A 20,958-nucleotide genomic window follows, 5' to 3' on the forward strand; every position below is an offset into this window, starting at 1 on the left:
AAAATTATATTCTTGTTTGTACTTTTATCATAATTAGCAAAAGTTTATTTGTTCTAGAACAACAAAAGTTAAAGTATATATAATTTATTGTATTTCATGATCGATCTGTTGATGTAAATATAATTCTATCAACATAATCATCAGTATTATTAGTAGCATTGTAACTAGTAATGAGACAGATGCATGCTTCCATAACGCATAAAGATGATATCGTCTCATTTATTAATTATTATTAATATTATTATATAAGTATTCATCAATAACATCTCCAGGTGTCAATATTGAACGATTGGATCACAAATCCTAGCCAAATTTGATACTACATAATTCTAGACGCAACTTTAGATACTGTGGGGCCCATTTTTGTAATACTGATTGGTTTATAGTATTAATAAAATATCGACAACCAATCTCAATAATTCCTTTTTTTTTATCAACATAGTAGTAATAGTAGAAGTAAATGTATCTTTAGGCAACAGAATATTATCCACAAATGTTCCTACATATTAATTTAAGCTTTTTTTTTTTCATATGTGACTACTTTCACTATAAACACATTTTTAATCATTTTGTTTGTTTGACTATAAAACCCATACTTGCTAATTGCTATTTTGGTGTACATATAATACACTTCCGTCTTAAAAATAAGTATGGTTACGGTCTTGGAATATGGGTGTTCGATCCTTTTGTTCTAGCTATACTGATTCGGGATACTATAAAGATGCCCTTGATACAATATTGGCGATTTTAAAGATATGACATGTCGTATGAATATTCACTTCATCACTAAATCATCTTCCAAAAGATGCAATAAATGAAATCACATTCAACAATAACATGTTCAACGAATCTTTGGAAAACACATGTAAAGCATTGCATTATTCCAAATGTTTATCCTTACTTAAAATGCTGAAATATGAAGTTATGTAAATTGGGTGGAGAATTCCCATTGTAGTAGACGAAGTCATAGTTTCCTAAATGGATGGAGAAGTTGTGGATTTTGGCAGCGTGGCAACCTATGAGAATGTCTAGAGATGTGTGCCTACCTGCCTTTGTCCATTCGTGTCGAGTTGTGATGGGTGGTTAAGGAAACCGTTGATCAAGATATTAGTATTTATTTTTGTGCATTTACTACTCCCTCCGTCCCGGACTACTTGCACGTATTTCCTTTCTATGCGTCCCAAGTTATTTGCACTCTTTCTATTTTTAGTAAAAATTATCACATACAGCTGCAATTGTTGACTTTGCTATACACTCATTCCTTAATCTCCGTGCCGAAAAGGAAATGTGCGAGTAGTCCGGGACGAAGGGGGTATTTTGGTAGGGAGTTGACAAAAGATTAATATAAAGGGTGCATAATGTGCTTCTTGTTATGGCATCGTGCGTGGGAGAAATGCTATTTTTGTGGAAATATATTTATACAATGAAATGTTTTGGGCCGTCAATGTCTTATCGCTTACTCTATGCATAAAAAGTGGCAAGATTTTGTGATTCGTCTAAAACTAAATTTTAAAAATTAAATTTAGTTCATTGGATCAGTGACGGATCTGAGTACGGTCGGGATCGATTGATCCCACCTCAGATCCAAATTTTAGTCTTTTGAGTTGCCATTGATCGCACGGTGATGTAGCTTTATCCAACCCCTTCATAATTAGGTTTTAATTCCATTCTTTATTCACCATCCATTGGCATCAACAACTTTTGTCAAACTAACCTCTAATTAGTTGAACTTATACACTTCTCAAAACAACTTGCAAGATATTTTAGATTTCTGAATATGTTTGTCAAACTAAGCTTCTAAATAATTAATAAGATAAAGCGTTAAGTTCTCAAAATAAAAAAAGTTCATCATACACTATTTATTGATTTTTTTCATGATATTATGAGCAACAATCGATTTTTAATTAAAAATAATTATATTTTGTAATTTCAAAAATATATCCTTCACATTTCATCCCTCTTTAATCGATTTGTAAAAATAATATTTTATTCTCAGTCTAGCATGTGAGTTCAAATATCCATTTTGATAATTTATAAACTTTCAAATATTCTACTACTACTATTTTATAAAATCTTGAAATATCTAATCACATTCACATGTTGGAGCTCATGGGATGTACAAAATAACATGCATTGTGGTAAAATTAAAAATTATATTATATTCTACAAATACTGTAAACAGGAATTGGTATATGCATGGGAAGCAACATGATTTTCTTTTTGCAGTTGTTTTTTTTCTAATTCTGTGACAAACTTAGTTGTTTTTTTTTCTAATTCTGTGACAAACTTTGTAGATTGCCCGAATTTTCAAAAGCCATGTTATAAAGGAAATCTTCAAAATCAAAAGCATGTTAAAGTTCTTGCGCTATGTTGTGTGAAAATTAACTTAATCTTTTGCTTTTTAGGACGATTCTATTTGCGTCATCTAATTTTAGTTAGACACTAACAATAAAGAGACTTTTTAAATTGTTGATGGTATATTTAGAAACATAAATTAACTTCCTTACTTGCATTAAAAATATTCTGAACGATTTTTTTTGTTGCAGTGTATATGTTTTTTTTTAACACAACTATTGTATCACATTATAGGTTAGATATAGGGAGAAATGATTCAAATGAGACATAGTCATCGGTAGCTTAATTTATTATTTGCTGATAATATAATAAACTTTTATCTTAATTTGATTTTTTTTCCATAAATAAATAGTACTATTAACTACTGGAGGAGGCGAGTAGTCTATCTTAAATTTGTTTGTGAAATCAATAAAATGATGACCACTAATAACTCACATATTGGCTTTATTTAAAAACAATTAATTAAGTCACATAACCACTTGGCATACACAAACATACTTACACTTAATTTCTTGTAACAGAATATGGAAAACTAATTAATAATTTAACTAGAGTGTGGTTGAGACCAATTGCATTGTGGGGATGTCAAAGGTAGTGGTAGCAAGTTAAAATATGGAATTCAGAACAACCAAGAAAGAGACTTATTTATAAACATTATTGTTAGAGACAAAAAAATATAAATGATGACAAATATTTAGTCCGCCTGCAAAAGAGCTATTAGATACAGTTATATTTAAATGTCGCAGCCACGATTCCCTTATGCCTTGGCAAGATTTCTACACCTTACAACTATACCAAACCCACGAAAATCCAATATTTGCAACCCAAAATATATACGATCCGATAATAATCAATTCCCACAATTCCTTTCTTGACCAAGTGCCGGCGAGTAAGATTCGCTATTAATTTTGTTGCAAATTTATGTACTCACAAGAGCATATGTTATACTATCATGTAAGATTCACTTCTTGACCAAGTATCGGTGTGTTATACCAGCATTGTGGACCATTGGGCAAGTCGTGCTGGTACGATGTGGCGTGTGCAAGAGCACACCACACTGTGTTGCTCAATTAGAGTCCGCTATATGAAATTATTTTAACTTATTACTATAGTATTCAAGAATTGTGGGTAGTGCTCAAAGTACGTGAATATGTGTTTAATGATTGTGGACAATGCTGGAAAACACCGTGAATAGAGTATGTGTTCAACTTCTTTGTGCTCATCTCAACATTGTGGATACCATAAAAACCACATATAGTTAAAATTAGTAGTATTGGTTTTATGTTGTTATTTGGCGTGTAAGACTAAAAACAAGATTAAAAGATGATTAAAAATAGTAAACCGAATAAATAAAAAAATCGATATGTCAGTGGCGCATGGTGAAAAGAGAATAAAATGGTGAAAACCAATATCGGAACGAGATAAAATAAACGCAAGCCACAAAATAATCACGAGCTTTAGAGCATCCGCAGCGGTGAGCAGGACGTTGTCCATCCGTCCGTGCCAGCGGCACGGCACCGCTGTCCGCCTCTGCGCTCTTGCCGCTGGCGCGGCGCTGCTCGATGCATCGAGCACTTCCGTGCCAGCGAGCAGCTGACGTGGCCGGACGTGATTGGGCAACGGCATAGCCGTTGCATTTGAATTTTTTTTAAAAAAAATCGATTTTTAATTAAAAAAAACTGATTAAAAAAAATTCCCACTTCCCAAAAAAAATATATCCGTTTTCTACCGTTTTCTACCCACTTTTATTTTTTTTTTAAATATTTTTCCCCCAAAAATACACATTTTAATCTATAAATACCTCCACTTTCACACCAAAAAATTCACATCACACTACACAATTCTCATCTACATTCTCGCATTTCCATTCTCATCTACATTCTCTCATCTCCAAAAGTTCCAGGGGTATTACCTCCAGGAAGAGCGGTCGGCGGGGAGCGGCCAGAGCGAGGTCGACATCATCAGTTCCGCCATGTCGACCTACCAATCCATGAACTACAAGGCGTGCAAGTACCTCAACATTTGGCCGGAGACGCGGTCGCATCCGAAGTATAGGGGAGGCGTAACATCCTCCTCTAGCGGCTCCTCCAAACGGTCAAGGTCGGTATCACTATCTGACGCCGGCTCCAAAAACGTGGTTAACCAACTCGGGGGAGCTAACTTGGGTAGCCCCAACGCCGGCCCGAGCGGTTCCCAACGCCGACCGCAAGGAAGGAAGAAGGCGGCGGCCAACCGCCGTCGCGCCGCGACTTTATCCGGCGATGCCACCTCCACCCCCACCAACTCGTTGTGGGCGGTTTTGGCCCAACTCAATATGGCCGATAGGTCAACTATGACCCCCTCACAACTTCGATCGCACGAGACCATGATATTGGGCCTCCAAAAACAATTGGGGGTAGTGCCGCCGGATGAATAGTATTCCACGAGGATATTTTTAGCTTTAATTATGTAATTTTTAATTTTTAGGATTTTAATTATGTCTTTTTTATTTTTTTTTAATTTGTAATATTATTTCGGTTGCAAGAGCACGATTGTGGGCCCGGCGCCACTATTTCTGCCTGCTCTTAGGCAAGAGCACAATACCCACAACTGTGCTCTTTCACAAGGACGAGCACAAAGGTCCCACCATTCTATTATTCAATTTAAATAAAAACATTTCCATAATTTTAAAATTCATTAAAAAACCGAAATAATATTACACATTACAAAAAAATAAAAAAGACATAATTAAAATCCTAAAAAATAAAAATTACATAATTAAAATCCTAAAAATTAAACACAGTATATCAAGGGTCACAACCGTGCTCGTTGGCAAGAGCACGGTTGTGGGTGCTCTTATAAACACAGTATATCAAACACTAGTTTTTATCACAATTAATCAATCTCCCACCTCTAATACATGGTACATCTAACCAAACAGACCCCAATCCTTACATGCGTCCAAAGGCTATTGGCCTCATATATCCCCACTGCTTACTTCTCCCGCTTTTAATCCCTACAAATACTCCATTCTCCCTCCACTCTTTCCAAACACACTCCCCTCCCTCTCTATACACTAGTTTGATTTTTCCAAGTAGTGACTAATTCAAGAGTGAAAATTTGAGATTTAATCAATGGGAAGGCAAGCACTCTTATTAGCAAACATGGACAATTACAAGTCCTCCTCCTCCTCCACCTCCAGCGACGGCGACGGCGACGGCGATGACTACGCCCTCGACCGCCTCAGCGCCGACAGCTCCCCACTCATGATGTCACCATGGAACCACGCCTCGCCCCTCCCAAAACTCCCATGGCCCTCCTCCAATATTTCCACGCCGCCGCCGCCAGCCGCCCTCGTCGGAACCCTCCGCCGCAAGGAGGGCCACATATGCTCCCTCGCGGCCAACGACGGCCTCCTCTACACCGGCTCCGACAGCAAGAACATCCACACGTGGAGAGACATGAAGGAATCCAGCTCCTTCAAGTCCAGCAGCGGCTTCATCAAGGCCATCGTCATCTCTGGCGACAAAATCTTCACCGGCCACCAAGACGGCAGGATCCGCGTCTGGACGATTACCGACGCGGGCAACGGGACCCACAGGAAGATCGGGACACTGCCTTCGTTCTTCGCCGTGGTTAAGGCCTCCATGCGGCCGAAGAACTACGTCCCCGTGGCGGCGAGGCGCAACCGCGCGGCGCTGTGGATCAAGCACGCCGACGCGGTGTCTTCGCTGAGCATGTGCGAGGAGAGCGGCCTCCTCTACTCGGCCTCGTGGGACGGGACAATTAAAGTGTGGCGAATCCAAGACTCGAAATGCGTGGAGTCCGTGGCGGCGCACGGCGACGCCGTCAACGCCGTGGCGGCGGGGGGCGGGGGGATGGTGTACACGGGCTCGGCGGACGGCGCCGTGAAGGTGTGGAGGAGGGAGGCGGCGGGGCGGCACCGGCTGCGGCGGACGCTGCTGCGGCAGGACAGCGCCGTGACGGCGCTGGCCGTAGGCGGAGGGGGAGCGGTGGTGTACTGCGGGTCGTCGGACGGGGTGGTGAACTTCTGGGAGGTGGAGAAGGAGGATCTGTCCCACGGCGGGGTTCTGAGGGGCCACGAGCTGGCGGTGCTGTGCCTGGCGGCGGCCGGGGACCTCGTGTTGAGTGGCTCGGCCGATAAGACGATATGCGTGTGGAGGAGGGAGAGGGGGGTGGAGCACACGCACCTGACGGTGTTGGAGGGGCACGTGGGCCCGGTGAAGTGCCTGGCTGTGGAGGCGGACGGCGGCGGCGATGGAAAATGGAGGGTTTATAGTGGTAGTCTTGATAATTCGGTGAAGGTGTGGAGTGTATAGCAATGTTTTAAAAATCGGAGCGTTAAGTGAACCGGTGAAGCTACTGGTTCATGGTTCAATCGGTCGGACCGGTTTAATCACTGGTCGAACCGTTTTACTGTTACAAATATGTATAATTCAATTTATAATGTAAAATATAGTGTCTAATATAATAAATAATAAAATATTATCAATAATGTATCACAAAAACATTCAATCTTACAAATAATTAGTATATATACAAATATAAAACATTAAAATTTAGTGAATATAATAAAATATACAAATTGTTAGTTAGTGTGAATAAAAAATAAATATTTTACATATAAAAATATATCAAATTTATATTAATTCACAAAAAATGTATGTGGTGGAATAATCGAATATAAATTATTAGTTAGTTTAAACAAAAGTATACTTTAATATCAATAGTTAGGCTACATAAATTAAATATATGCTATAAAAATATATATTTAGTAAATAACAAACTATAATAAATAAATATATTGAAAAAATCGAATCTTACTCCCTCCGTCCCATGTTATTCGCACTTTTCATTTTAGGCCGTAAATTTGAGATTGATTTTTTAGTGTGATTAAATTAGAATTTTAAGTGTATTGAGACATCACTTAATAAAGGAGCTCTTAACTTAAACTAACATATTAATTGAATGCATTAAATATAACTTAAACTATAAATAGTGTAAGGGGTTTGTGACGAACCGAAAAGCAACAGTGCAAGTAACATGAGACCGATGGAGTATAATATAACGATAGTACTAAGCGTTATAGTAATAATATAGTAACTAGGAAAGTATAGATAAAATTTAGAGGATGATAATTATATGTATCATAATAAATAATTACATTAAAAAATATAAAATAAATGATTTATTAGTTGGTTTAAATAAAAATATTAATATTATATGTATAACATTGTTTAATGTTCTTATTTTTCCATGTGGGGCTTGTGGTGGAGTGGTTAAGCTCTTATTAATTGGAGTGGGGGTCATGAGTTCAAGCCCTTTACAAAAACAAGTTTTTAAAATTTTGAGCACAAAAATCGGTTTCCGGCCAGACCGGTCCAACTGGCCGGTTCAAACGGTTTTCGGTGGCTCAACCTCACACTGATCTAAATAGGTAAACCGGACCGGACTACCTACCGGTTCGGCCGGTTACACTGGTGTATAGTGTAACATGAGCTCCCACTCACTTTTCCAAATTTGTGATAATTTGGTGAATGTTTCATCTTAATGGCAAAGTGAATTAGATTGTGAACGATCATGATCTTATTTTCTAATCTGTACATATGGAAAACATCGATTTCATGGTCTGTGATTTGAATTGGTAATAACATTTCCAAACACTTGTGTAGTTCGAATCACTCTGGACCATTGAATTCGGTAGTTCAGACATATTGTCACGTGGCGTGATTTATATTATAATACTAATTGGTATATAAATTTCGATTCATGAGAATAAATATCTCGTCGTATAGTTCATCATCGAATATCTTTCAAAAATAGAATTTAATGAAATTGAAAAAAGGGTGATAAGTTATTGACCGATTTAGGTAAGCTACTCTAGTCAACTCTACAAACTTTTAATGTTTAATAGTAGAGTTATGAAATTGTAAGTATGAATACGTCCGTATGCACCTTACACGTATTAATGCAAGGCAAATACATAAATTCGTAATTGTGATATGAAGTAAATAATTAATTAATTATATGCGTATATAAGGGATACGTGCTATGATCGATGAGAGATATTTAAGAAGTTTCGGTTGAAATTTTTTAGAAAAGATACGAACTCTGCTGCGTGTGGATGTGAGAGTGTTTCATTAATTGAATTAGTTCAAGTCTATCACTTGGTTAGCAACTACTTATTGACTATTTATGGTTTCAAAGAAATTATTAAATATTTACATAAAATATTTGCGTGCGTACATGGGAATTAGCGATCACCAAATTGCTCGTTAAATAAGATAAAATGTTACTCACTCCATGATGTGTCTCACTACAAAAAAATGTTCGATATTTCATTTGTTGTTTATTTACTGAGCATCAGTACTTAGTAAAATAGCAAAATTATCAAGCAAACGCAAGTGCATGAAAAACAAATGACCATTACCGAACAATGTTTAATTGGGCTATATGGTCCATCTAAACAGTAATGGACCATTAAAAGGTTTTATGAATATAATTGGGCCTATTATTCTAGAAAGCCCATTGAATCATTTGGTCCAAAATAATCCGGTGTAAACTATAGCTCTCTTCTCTCTCTCGGTGCACGTGCACCGGCGTTTCTTAATTATCGATCATCGAAGAGACTGTATTTTTTGAAGATCTTTCAATCTTTCTGGCGGAATTTCAGAGAAAAGCATGACAGTATTTCACTTCTTCAACTGTGCGATTCTCACTTTTGGCCCTCACGCCGTTTACTACTCCGCCACTCCCTTGTAAGCTCAATTCTTGTTTTTACTACTTCTCACTCTCTTCATCAGATCTCTTTCAATCAATGCTGCCCTTTTACTAAATTTGCTGACTTTTTTAACCATGGAACTTCAGCTCGTGCCGTTATTATCCTCATTTTGTTTATTGGTTCTTCTACTAGTCTATAAAGATATAGTTTTGACATTTTTTATTTAAGTGGAGAGATTAGGATTCGGTAAATGGTTGCATAATTGCATTCAGAATGTAAATATAGTAGGAGATTATGCAATCAGCGCTCTAGGACTTCGAATTGTAGGAGTGATTGCTGGATTGCCAATAATATTGCCCAATTTATTGCTTTCCCCTTTAATGTTCTATAAAGTTAGGTTGTGGTAGCTGGATTGGATGTTATTAATCAGGCTGAGACCTACTTTTACTCGTGTAATTTAACCTTCTATGGCGGACTTACGGTGGACAGCAAAAACGATCTCAACCTAGCAGTCCAAGGGGATTTCTCAAAAACTCCATTCAATCAAACGAAGAGTATTCTGAAACGGCTAATCGAAGCAAAGAGATCGTATGAGACCTCTCGCGGCCAATACAGACGAGGAGCAGCGCACGCAGCAGAGGCACGTAGTGACGAGAAGCTGGAGGCTCGATTCGAGCAGATGGAAAAGAAGCTGCTAGAGGCAATGGAGAAATCCAGAGCGCCTCCACCTCCTGCTCCCAAGGAGAAACCATATGTGCCACCACCGCCGGAGGAGCACCATTACTATTACTGCGAGTTCCTCCTGAAGTGGAGCCGCAAACTCAGGTGAATGCCGTCGGCCATTTGAACCTAAATGGCAACTGGATCCAGGGAAAGCAAAGGGATGCTCCGTGGAGAGACCATCCCAATTTCAGGTGGAGTGACCAGAGCCAAGGCCAACCGCATCAACCATCCACACAACAAATACAACCCTCCGAGGGGCAGTCCAATTGGCCCGCTCGAAATCAAGAGAGACCACATAATGGAGGAAACAGGATGCAAGGTGGTCAAGCGAACTGGTCAGGCGGACCACAAGACAATTGGTCAAGCGGTCACCGGGGCAACTGGTCCAGTGGAGGACAGCCTAACTGGTCAGGCAGACAACAGGAAGGAAACTGGGGTTACAAACATCAAAGCCCCCAGTCGAGCAACACCGCAAGGCAACCCAATAATCAGGTGGTGAGCTATGTCCCGCCGCATCAAAGAGGCAACAAACAGCACCAGTGGAACCAACAATACTCCCAAGGAAATCAACAGCATTATCAGCCACAGTATCAGCCAGAGCACTATGGGACATCCGACTACCCTCAGCCTAACCACGGTGGAGGGCCTTCGAATCAAAGATATAACCGGCAACCCAATGAAGGTCCGGGAGAAATGATGGTTCCACACCATCCTAATGATGCGATGCGTGAGATTCAGGAGGCTCAGAAGGAGCAGAGGGCAGCGCTGGACATGCTTACAAAGCAATTATCTCAAGTCGCCATGTTGCTGGGAGAGCTGAGAGGAAACGAAGGGAAGATCCCTGTCACGGTGCAATCGCCTTGGCGGGAGAATATAAGCGAAGTCTCCCTGAGATCAGGGAAGGTATACCAGAACCCCAGCTCACCTGTGGTACCCCCAGTATCTATGCCTGGACCAAGCCAAGAAGAAGAAGGAGAGTCCAGTCCCCATGATCAAGCCAAAGGAAGAGACAAAGGGAAAGCGAAAATGGGCGACGAGACCTCAGGAGAAAGTCAAGGAGAAGAAGCTGAGAAGGTCAAGCCCTACCCATATCGTGGAATGGTCACCGGGAAGAGAGACGCCACGATCAATGTGGCCAGTCTGTTCAAGGATGTGGAAGTCAAGGTGCCACTCTTTGCGGCATTAAAGATGCCCCCAATCAGCAAGTTTATAAAGGACTACCTGGAGGGGAAGGTTAATGAAGAAGGAAGAATGATCGCAGAAGAGAATGTCTCTGCAGTAATCCAGCGAAGCGATCTTCCATCAAAGAAAACCGACTCAGGGATGTTCACGCTCCCGATTTCAATTGGGGATATTCAAGTGGAACACGCAATGTGCGATTTAGGGGCATCCATCAATGTTCTACCGTATGCTATCTACAAAAAGCTGGGAGAGGCTAAGCTGGTCGACACCGACATCATGATACAGCTAGCCGACAGATCTTGCATTCACCCTGAAGGAATTCTTGAAGATGTAATAGTGAAGGTGAACAATTTTCTGTACCCAGCCGACTTCTTCGTCATCAAGATGACAGAGCCAGCAGCGAAGGAGTCCAGCGGAGTTCTATTGGGAAGACCGTTCCCGTCTACGGCCAGCACTATAATCGACGTCCGTAATGGGACGATCAGTTTGGATTTCAATGGAGAACAGTTTACATTCAATATTGACGAAGCAATGAAGAGGCCAGCAGACAGTGAAAACGTGTATTCGGTGGATGTGACCGAGCCGCTGGTGCAGGAGTATCTGGAGGAGGAGTTCCTACAAAGGCAGTTCACAGAATCCACTGCGGACGAAGAGGTTGAGAGAGAAGTCGTCGACAGGTATGAAGCCATGGACGTCGGTGAAATGGATGATCAAGCCATCGCGAAAGCGGTGATGGATTTCTGCGAACGACCGCAACCAGCTGGGTCAAGCGGGATCGCTCAAGTGTGTAGCCTCGAGAAGCTGCCTAATCAAGGCAAGCCACTGAGAAGAGAAACGGAAGAAAATCCTCTGCCTACTGAAATGCCGATGCCCCGCAAAGGAATTGAAGCCCCTTCCAGCACATTTGAAGTACGCCTATCTGGGGGAAGATGAAACAAAGCCAGTTATCATCAACAGTCAGTTGACCCAGGGGCAGGAAGACAAATTGCTGGAAGTACTGAGGCGAAATCAGAAGGCCATCGGGTGGAAGTTGACAGATCTTGTGGGCATCAGCCCAGATTTATGCATGCACCATATCGGGTTGGAAGAAGGAGCTAAACCACACCGTGACCAGCAACGCAAACTCAACCCCAACATGAGGGAAGAGGTACTCAAGGAGATAGTCAAGCCGGTCTCCATACGAATTATCTACTCCATTCCTGATAGCAACTGGGTGGGTCAGTGTCAGTCCAGTTCATATGGTGCCGAAGAAGGACGAAATCTAGGTGGTAAAGAACGAGAAGAATGAGTTGATCCCAACACGACCCGTCACTGGGTGGAGGATGTGTATTGATTACAGGAAGCTGAACGCGGCCACAAAGAAAGATCATTTCCAGTTGCCATTCATTGACCAGATGATTGAGAAGTTAGCCGGGAAACAATACTTCAGTTTCCTCGATGGATACAGTGGCTATTTTCAGATTGCAGTGAATCCAGAGGATTAAGAAAAGACTACTTTCACATGCCCCTTTAGCACCTACGCCTACAGAAGAATATCATTTGGCCTCTGCAATGCCTCAGACACCTTTCAAAGATGCATGATGAGCATCTTCTCTGATTTGTGGGAGGATTGTATAGAGATCTTCATGGACGATTTTACCGTCTATGGGGACACATTTGATCAAGGGCTACATAGCCTAAACAGAGTGTTGGAGAGGTGCTGGCAAAAAGACCTGGTTTTGAACTTTGAGAAGTGTCATTTCATGGTCACCGAAGGCATTGTCCTGGGCCACGTGGTGTCAAGCAGAGGGATAGAGGTTGATCAAGCTAATATGGCCGTTATTGCAAAACTCCGGTACCCAACAAATCAAAAGGAGATCAGGGCCTTCTTGGGTCATGCGGGCTTTTAAAGGCGGTTTATCAAAGATTTTGCGAAGATAGCAACGCAAACTCAACCTCGTCAAGGGCTGGGCGAGAACTAAACTAAGGGACCGGAAGAAGATTCTCATTATGGTGTTGCGTCTTCTATTTATAGGCTCGTCGCAACAACCTCCAGCTAGGATAACGACTTCGGTAGCGAATATTCGTCCTTGCTGGGATTGCGCGCCTCATCAATTGATACGTGCCCTCCTTCTAGAATGCAATGGTTCTTCAATAACCGAATGAGGATTCGGCTTCGTCCTTGCGCGTTTTATCCATCGATACGTGTCCTCTTTCTGTTTCACAGCTGTAGTTCTTGAAAACTAATTTAGGATCGCTTTCCAGTGCATCAGTCTCACGTGTCCTCCTTCTAGAATGCAAGGGTCCCCCGACTAACTGCTTGATCACCACCTTGATCAACCCACCCAGTTTTGGCCTTTTTCGCCTCCTGTGAGCTTGATCAGCTTGGCCTTGTTGCCCTTGGTCAAGCGGCATTCCTGCACAATTAACACTCGCTTTGCGCGATAAACTGATCTAGTAGCCTTCATTTTCTTTTTTGGGGAATGGCTTATATATAACCGAGGGTTTAGGATTTAGTGCCTCGGTTTGATTCTCTTTAACTGTTAAAAGAACATTACTGATCTTGACAGCAGATGATTCATTTCTTTAAAAGTTTAAGGAACTCTAATTTGTTCCAATTTTTAAGTTATGTTGTTCATTGTCTTTCAGGAAACGGTTAAAGCTTTGATTGGATTCATAGATGTTGCTGGGCTTTACTATGCCTTGACACAGTTAACCCATAGGAATATTTCTCAAAACCATAAATTCCAAGCTGTTGGACTTGGTTAGTGCAGTGCTAATTTCCTCTCTTAACCATTATTATGATCCCCCGCACTGCCTCCTGGATTGCTGGAGGCTTGCTGTAGTTCTTACAAGATAGTATCATGTATGATGTATCAGTCATCTCGATTTTCTGGTATTTAAATAGTTTATAGGGAAAGGAAACTGTCCTTTGGCCCGTGCTATTGAATCTCTTCATCTCAGCTTGCCAAATGGAGCATTGATCAGAGATCATAAATTAATAGTATATTAAACTGGATCTCACCCGTTTATTAATATCGTTTGGAAGGGTAACATACATTTTGGCTACTCCGGTCCTTCAACTTGCTTTGGTCCAGGCAATGCAAGAAAGAATAGTTTTGAGATATTTCCTTTCTATAATTATTGAATTCTTACAAAGAGTCTTAACTCCATAGTAGGCCTTAAGAGCTTTCAAGCTATAAAAAGTATTCATTTCTGCTGCTAATCCTTGCATTTGATAGATATAAATGAACATAGTTTGGCTGATATCTTCCAGCCAAGACCTCTTTACCCACTTTGCTTCCCTCTCTCCGCATTCTTCTTATATGAAAATTAACTGTCTACCTCATACACCCTGAGCTTGGTTTGTGGGAACTTTAATAATACACAGAACAAGCTGGTCATGCACATTATCTGAAGAATTGTTTTCCGTATTTGAAGTTAGTGCATTTCAGCAGCTGTTTTATTAGCTTGCCCTTTCAATAAGGATTTTGTTGATGAAATGAAAAGAACAGTCGTCGATTACAGCAAAATGCTTTTTTTACTTTGCTTGCTTCCCTTTGGCATTTAACGCTCAGTTTATTTTGTTGCCAGGGTGGGCTTTTGCTGACTCTGTCCTTCATAGGCTGGCACCTCTTTGGGTGGGTGCCAGAGGATTAGAATTCACGTGGGATTACATGTTGCAGGGTCTTGAAGCAAATGCTAATTTGGTAATACAAGTTTATCATGGCATTAACTATGTTCATTCTCATTTGTGTAATCTAAAAGAGTTATGCTTTGAATGTATTTCGATAATTGCGTTTCAGGTGTTGAGCATATCACTAGCTGCATTAGGCTCTCTCATGTGGCTCAGGAAAAACAAGCCCAAGACTTTGATTCCTATCATATATGGCGACAATGCCATCTATTACAAGGTATATTACTGCACTTAGAATACGTTATCGTTTTGGCTGTTCTAGGAAACATGTCACTTGTTAGACGATCCAGCGTTGACATGTTTTGAAGTTTTGAGTGGGAATCAAATGCTGTGTTGCAGTTATCTGAAACTGGGCTTGTGGTGGCACTTCCCGAAGGTGGTAGGTTTCGAGCTGTTCACTTCACTAGCGATGGCTTTCGTTAGCTGGCAGTTGTTTGCTGCCTGCCAGAAACCGTCTGTCTAATTGAGGGTCATGATACATGTCTTGTTGTTTCACTTCATCAATTTGAGGCTGCTGCTGCTGCTGTAGAATTTTTGGTAAAACTCGGCCTGTTTGAGAATCTCTCTCCCCTATATATAGACATTATGGTAGCTGAATTTTGAATGGTGAGGATAGCTGAACTATTCTTACTCATTGGTTAATTTGCATTTTTGTAGAGTCCAGAATCTCTGGAATCTTTGTTTCTGTGTCAACCCAAATTGGACCGACCACATGTGCAATTCACAAGTCTATGATGGTAAGAAAAGTTTAATTGACAATATGAGATTGAGATCGAGATTGAGATTGAGATTGTTGGTAGATGAGTCATACATAAATAAAATGATTGATTGTAGTTTCTGACATTAATTTTAGCATTTTTTTTATCGAGTGGGCCCAAACTTTAACTTATATTTTATAAAATCGAGGGAAATTCCAAAATGCATTGTATTTATACACCAATTTTAAATTTTATGTAAAACCAAAATTAGCTACTAGGTTGCGAATTTGTAACCAATTAAACCTACCAATTACCATGTACAAGAAGATAATTTTGCGATTGCAAGTCAAAATCAAAATTCGCTGAAAATGAAAGTTGTTAAAAATTCAATATAATATTGGATTTTTTAAATCAAGAAGACGAAGAAGTGATTTAAAAGTTTGAAGAGGAAAATATAAACGTAAAACATGAATAGTTGGATACTTCGAAATCAGGGATTGATTAATTTATCAGTTATCTTTTGGTGAAGTATTTGCCATTATAAACGACAATCTTGAAGTCAGTTCTTTCCAATGAAGATAAACTATGAATATCATATTATTATATTTGGCCTTTTTGAGACTCATTATTTAGCATAGAATCAGTGCAAAGATAGATTCCTTTCATAAATAGAAGCAAAAAGACAAGATGTACTATAATCAGCCACCATGATAAATAAGTAGAGCGTGTCTGCCATCCAATGGTCGAGCTATAAGGGTATTTTTGATGAATATTTTTTTATGTTTGATAGTAATTTATTAATATTAGTTTTTTGCTATTGTGATTTTCTAATCTCGAGTATTACTATTGTCTCCCTTTTTGCAAAGAGTGAACTAATTCGAATTCCTCCACTATCTCTTGACACCTCGTAGTAATCGTCTTTCTTGCATCACTCTATTTCACTTTAATTATTTATATACATCTGATCTTGTTGTCTCTCTAGTAACATATTATTGACGGTGTCATTGCCACTTCACTTATGGTCTCTGCTCTTACAATGTTAATCATTCTTCTACTAGCATCCGTCGTGTGTATCTATAGTTTCTCTCGCTTCTCTCTCTCTATTCATGCCTCTTTATCGTCATACCACAGTTGTTTCCGCGTGATGCCAACATGGAAAATTATTTAACAAATTTACAATGGTGGTGGAACAAACAATTTCTTTTTGAGCCCAATGCTAAAATCATAACTCTATCTACTGACTCGCTAATGCAATAATGTCTAAGCTCCGCATTTAATTGTCCTAAGTCTTGCTCCTCCAGTTAGCTAAAAATTTATTTGTTCATTTGAATGCATAAATAGCTAGTTGGCTCAGCAGTTGACCAATTTAACTCACATGCCTATCGAAATCGGCATATTTGACCATGAAAAAAAGGGATCTTCTGTTATCCATTAAAGACAAAAGTGAAAACAACTACTTTGCAATCATGTTTTTTTTATCGCAAAAGTTTTTCTTGTTTTCTATGCTTTTTTCGAAAATCCCGAACCACTATTTTTTATCGATAATTCGAAATTTGGGACTTTGGTGGAATTCAAACATGAATGTGAATGTGTTTCTCCATTTTCAGACGTACACTCAATGCATTTAGTCTTTTGAAGAGACCATTATATATATTTCCCCAAAATCCTAATAATTAATTATCATCTCTATTTCACATGACAAGAGTATTAAATGAATTGCCGCACATTATTCACTTGAATATATACACTCGATCACCAAACACTTTGCAAGCGTCAATTTGACTAAATTCAGACAAATATCATGCCGAAATTTTTTATCACGGTAGAATTGAGAAAAATGTTAAAATTCTGATATAATTAATCCTTTTTTTTAAAATTGTGTGTGGATCGGACTAGAATTTGGCTTGATTATTTTGGCAATTTAATCTGATGTATATTTATTGGGATGTAGTAATAATGTTGTTTGTTCATTTTTATATATGGAGAATGTCACAAAAACACTATAAAACTATGTGATATGACATGACCATGAAAAGCAATCATTTTGGATAAAACTTGGGTTTCTAGAGTAGTGATGAAGATGGATGAGATTTTGAGTTTTGAAGGAATGTGGTTTCAAACAGCAGCTGCCATTGTTGGTGTTGGGCTATCCACTCTCATTTTTATCATCAGTAGATATGCATATGCTTCCAAGAAGACAACTTCTGGCCTCCCTTCTCCACCTGGTATTCTTCTACTTCTCCTAACTTTGTTTCTTTTCCATTGAAGGTGTCTGGATGTGCATTTCACATGTTTGTAGAATTGATTGACTAAAATTTGATTGAATAGGACTGTTTGGTGATACATTTATGAAAAAATTTCCAACTTTGATAGAAATGCTGATCAGATGCAAAGATTTATTTAAACTTGATAAAAATTGGTGGAAAGATTAGGGTGAGAAATGCAGAAATCTTCTGGCTGTTTCTTGATTGTGTGTGATGAACAAGTGGCTTAAAGTTTAGCAAAGTCTATGGTTTGATTAAATCCTTTTGTAATAAGTTGGATTAGGCCAAGATTGGTCATGGCAAGACACAGAAATGTTGATGTGTATGATGGAAATAATGCAGAGATACCAGGGCTGCCTGTGTTAGGAAACCTGCTACAAATGAAGGAGAAGAAACCACACAAGACTTTCGCGAAATGGGCTGAGAAATATGGCCCTGTTTATTCAATCAGAACAGGTTCCACCAAACTTGTCGTCCTCAACTCCAGTGACGTCGCCAAGGAGGTGAGTCGCGTTTGCTTTTTGCATCTCTGTAATAAGCCAGATATGTCAAGACAGATTCCACTTGTTAGTTAGACTGAGCTGTTTTTTTTGTATAAGATATTGTGTGGGATTTTTCAGTTATGTTTTGGTTTCTATAGGCAATGGTGACAAGATACTCATCGATCTCAACAAGAAAGATGTCTAATGCCATAAAGATCCTTGGTTGTGATAAAAGCATAGTTGCGTTGACTGATTACGGTGAATTTCATAGAACAGTTAAACGGCATGTCCTCACTAGCACTTTGGGAACCAATGCTCAGGTACATATATACATGCTGCTTTACTAAACTTGAAGATGCTCAATCACTATATACAGTACATTCTTAAATGTGTAATTTCGTCTATCATTTCAGAGGCGGCACCAAATTCACCGGGATACCTTGTTAGGGAACGTTTTAGAGAAGTTCCAGGCTCATGAGAAAGAGAAGCCTCTTGAAGCCATAGATTTCAGGGAAGTGTTCCACACTGAGCTTTTTGGATTGTCGCTGAAAGAGGTACTCACATTCACTCTCTTGTTGTATCTAAAATCCGACTAAGACTAAAAATGGTGGAACCTTTGTGATGTCTACAGGCTCTTGGTGATGATGTGGAGTCTGTATATGTGGAGGAGCTAGGGACCACTTTTTCAAAGAAAGAGATGTACGAAATCTTGGTGGTCGACCCCATGAAAGGCGCCATTGAGGTTGATTGGAGAGACTTCTTCCCGTATCTACAATGGATTCCTAATAAAAGCTTCGAGAGGAAAATTCAGCAAATGCATATGCGTAGGCAAGCTGTGATGACTGCTCTAATTAACCAACAGAAGAAACGAATTTCTAGTGGAAAGGTACATACATAGATAGAGCTTGCTCTATTTAAGAACAAATTTCTACTAATATCGAATACTCGATCTTATGTATTGTCAGGAAAAAAACTGTTACCTGGACTACTTGTTGGTAGAAGGAAACTCGTTAAGTGAACAACAAATTCTAATGTTGTTGTGGGAAGTCATAATTGAATCATCCGACACTACTTTGGTGGCGATTGAATGGGCCTTGTATGAACTCGCCAAAGATCCTCAACGACAGGTACAACACATTTTATGTAATCTAACATAGCTACTCATTGCTACTGCTGTGAATGTCTCTATTTGCTACCTACAATTGCATCCTTGTTGATTCAACAGGCTCGTCTCTATGCGGAAATCCAAACTGTTTGTGGAACTGAGGAAGTAATGGAGACGAACTTGAGCCAACTTCCTTATCTGTCTGCTGTTTTCCAAGAAACATTGCGAAAGCATAGCCCTGCTCCTATAGTTCCTCTGAGGTATGTTCATGAAGACACTCAAATAGGAGGCTACGACATTCCAGCAGGAACTGAGGTAATTGGTCTCGTATATATATCTATACTCTTTGCAATCTTGATTTAAGAACTTGGTGGCTTCTTCTGCAGATTGCTATAAATTTGTACGGATGTAACATGAACAAAGATTCTTGGGAGAGTCCTGAAGAGTGGAAGCCGGAGAGAATTCTTGATGAGAAATACGACACAAACGATCTATTCAAGACCATGGCATTTGGAGGTGGGAAAAGGCAGTGTGCAGGTGCTCTCCAAGCCATGCTGATTTCTTGCACAGCCATAGGGAGATTGGTGCAGAAGTATGAATGGGGTCTCAAGGATGGTGAAGAAGAAAACGTCGATACGCTGGGTCTCACGACACACAGACTTCATCCCTTGCAAGCAATGATAAAGCCAAGAAACTGAGATTGTTGTCACTGGAGTTGAGTGATCATTATCATGTGTGGTTAGAAACTAGTACATGTTTTATTACAGCATCAGCAGCTGATATGTTCCAAATATATATGTTATTCAGAAATTAAGTTGCTCCTGTCCAAACAGATTTTTATTATGAATTGACAACATACCCACTATTGAGATTTTAACATATAACTCAATTTTATCGAAACATGAAACTAAACAGCATTTAAATAAAAAAGAATGAACTGATCTTCAAATCATAAACCACATGAATAAAAATTGAACTATTATTGGTGGGGTGTGCCAGGCCCTTGCAATAGTGCAACACATGAGCGACACTAGAAGGCTCAAGTAGCAAGCTACTGTAACAAACCTTCCCCCTTAAAAAATAAATTTAATATCGTGTGAGTCAATGACTCACATATCAGATATTAAACTGATAAGAACAGATACTACACTTGATCTTAGCCAAAAGGCCGAGAAAGGTATGAGCTTCTATTTCTACTTACCTCCTTTTTTATACATGCTTTTAGAATCTAGTTTTCTATTCATACTCGATGTGGGATTTAAATATAGCCTAGAAAATAAGAGGTAGAGCCAGCCATTGTGATTATCATTTAAAGGTAAAGAGGTAGATGTGGTGAGAAAGGCCACTGGAAGTCTAATTGTTGTCTCTTGAAGGACAAGAGACAAGGCAAAGCACAAGACTTTGTAGTTGAATCATGTTTAGCAGCAATTTCTACTCATTCGTGAATAGTGGATACAGGAGCCACTGATCATGTTAGTTTTGATTTCTATGTGTTTCATGAAACAAGGAAACTGCATGAACGAACGAGAGATATCGATCCGATTGAGTGATGGCAGTGAGATTCATCCAGCAAACCTGCCTAATATCATATGGAGTAATGATAAACCCAACAAACTGAGATTGTTGTCACTGGAGTTGAGCGATCATCGTTAGAAACTAGTAGTACTTACTAGTATGTTTTATTACAGCATCAGCAGCTGCAAAACTCCATCTAGATTCTTGCATGTTAATCAGAAATTGACAACATACCCA

The 20,958-nt window shown here is 39.5% G+C and overlaps 4 protein-coding genes and 1 non-coding gene across 5 annotated transcripts; 4 read left to right on the plus strand and 1 right to left on the minus strand.

Moving 5' to 3' along the window:
• The first annotated feature begins 5,345 nt into the window (after positions 1 to 5,345).
• On the plus strand, positions 5,346 to 6,850 carry LOC121802704 (protein JINGUBANG-like). The gene has a single exon (XM_042202378.1). It carries the CDS (start codon positions 5,469 to 5,471, stop codon positions 6,672 to 6,674), a length of 1,206 nt encoding a protein of 401 aa, XP_042058312.1. The 5' UTR covers positions 5,346 to 5,468; the 3' UTR covers positions 6,675 to 6,850.
• A 2,107-nt stretch (positions 6,851 to 8,957) lies between these two features.
• On the plus strand, positions 8,958 to 12,838 carry LOC121805819. The gene is made up of 2 exons (XM_042205830.1): positions 8,958 to 9,113; positions 9,566 to 12,838. The coding sequence occupies exon 2, from the start codon at positions 10,112 to 10,114 to the stop codon at positions 11,912 to 11,914; it is 1,803 nt and encodes a 600-aa protein (XP_042061764.1). The 5' UTR covers positions 8,958 to 9,113; positions 9,566 to 10,111; the 3' UTR covers positions 11,915 to 12,838.
• LOC121805820 (transmembrane protein 147-like) lies at positions 11,945 to 15,138 on the plus strand. The gene is made up of 4 exons (XM_042205831.1): positions 11,945 to 13,724; positions 14,555 to 14,670; positions 14,767 to 14,874; positions 14,997 to 15,138. Exons 1-4 carry the CDS (start codon positions 13,589 to 13,591, stop codon positions 15,078 to 15,080), a joined length of 444 nt encoding a protein of 147 aa, XP_042061765.1. The 5' UTR covers positions 11,945 to 13,588; the 3' UTR covers positions 15,081 to 15,138.
• Positions 15,139 to 17,216: 2,078 nt separating this feature from the next.
• On the plus strand, positions 17,217 to 20,049 carry LOC121802241 (ent-kaurene oxidase-like). The gene is made up of 8 exons (XM_042201863.1): positions 17,217 to 17,580; positions 17,962 to 18,122; positions 18,260 to 18,421; positions 18,515 to 18,655; positions 18,733 to 18,987; positions 19,067 to 19,228; positions 19,327 to 19,521; positions 19,593 to 20,049. Exons 1-8 carry the CDS (start codon positions 17,430 to 17,432, stop codon positions 19,902 to 19,904), a joined length of 1,539 nt encoding a protein of 512 aa, XP_042057797.1. The 5' UTR covers positions 17,217 to 17,429; the 3' UTR covers positions 19,905 to 20,049.
• A 142-nt stretch (positions 20,050 to 20,191) lies between these two features.
• LOC121806072 lies at positions 20,192 to 20,387 on the minus strand. The gene has a single exon (XR_006051609.1). It is a non-coding gene; the product is annotated as a U2 spliceosomal RNA (small nuclear RNA).
• Between the last annotated feature and the right edge of the window lie 571 nt (positions 20,388 to 20,958).

This window comes from Salvia splendens, chromosome 5, assembly GCF_004379255.2.
Source record: "Salvia splendens isolate huo1 chromosome 5, SspV2, whole genome shotgun sequence".
Lineage (NCBI taxonomy): Eukaryota > Viridiplantae > Streptophyta > Magnoliopsida > Lamiales > Lamiaceae > Salvia > Salvia splendens.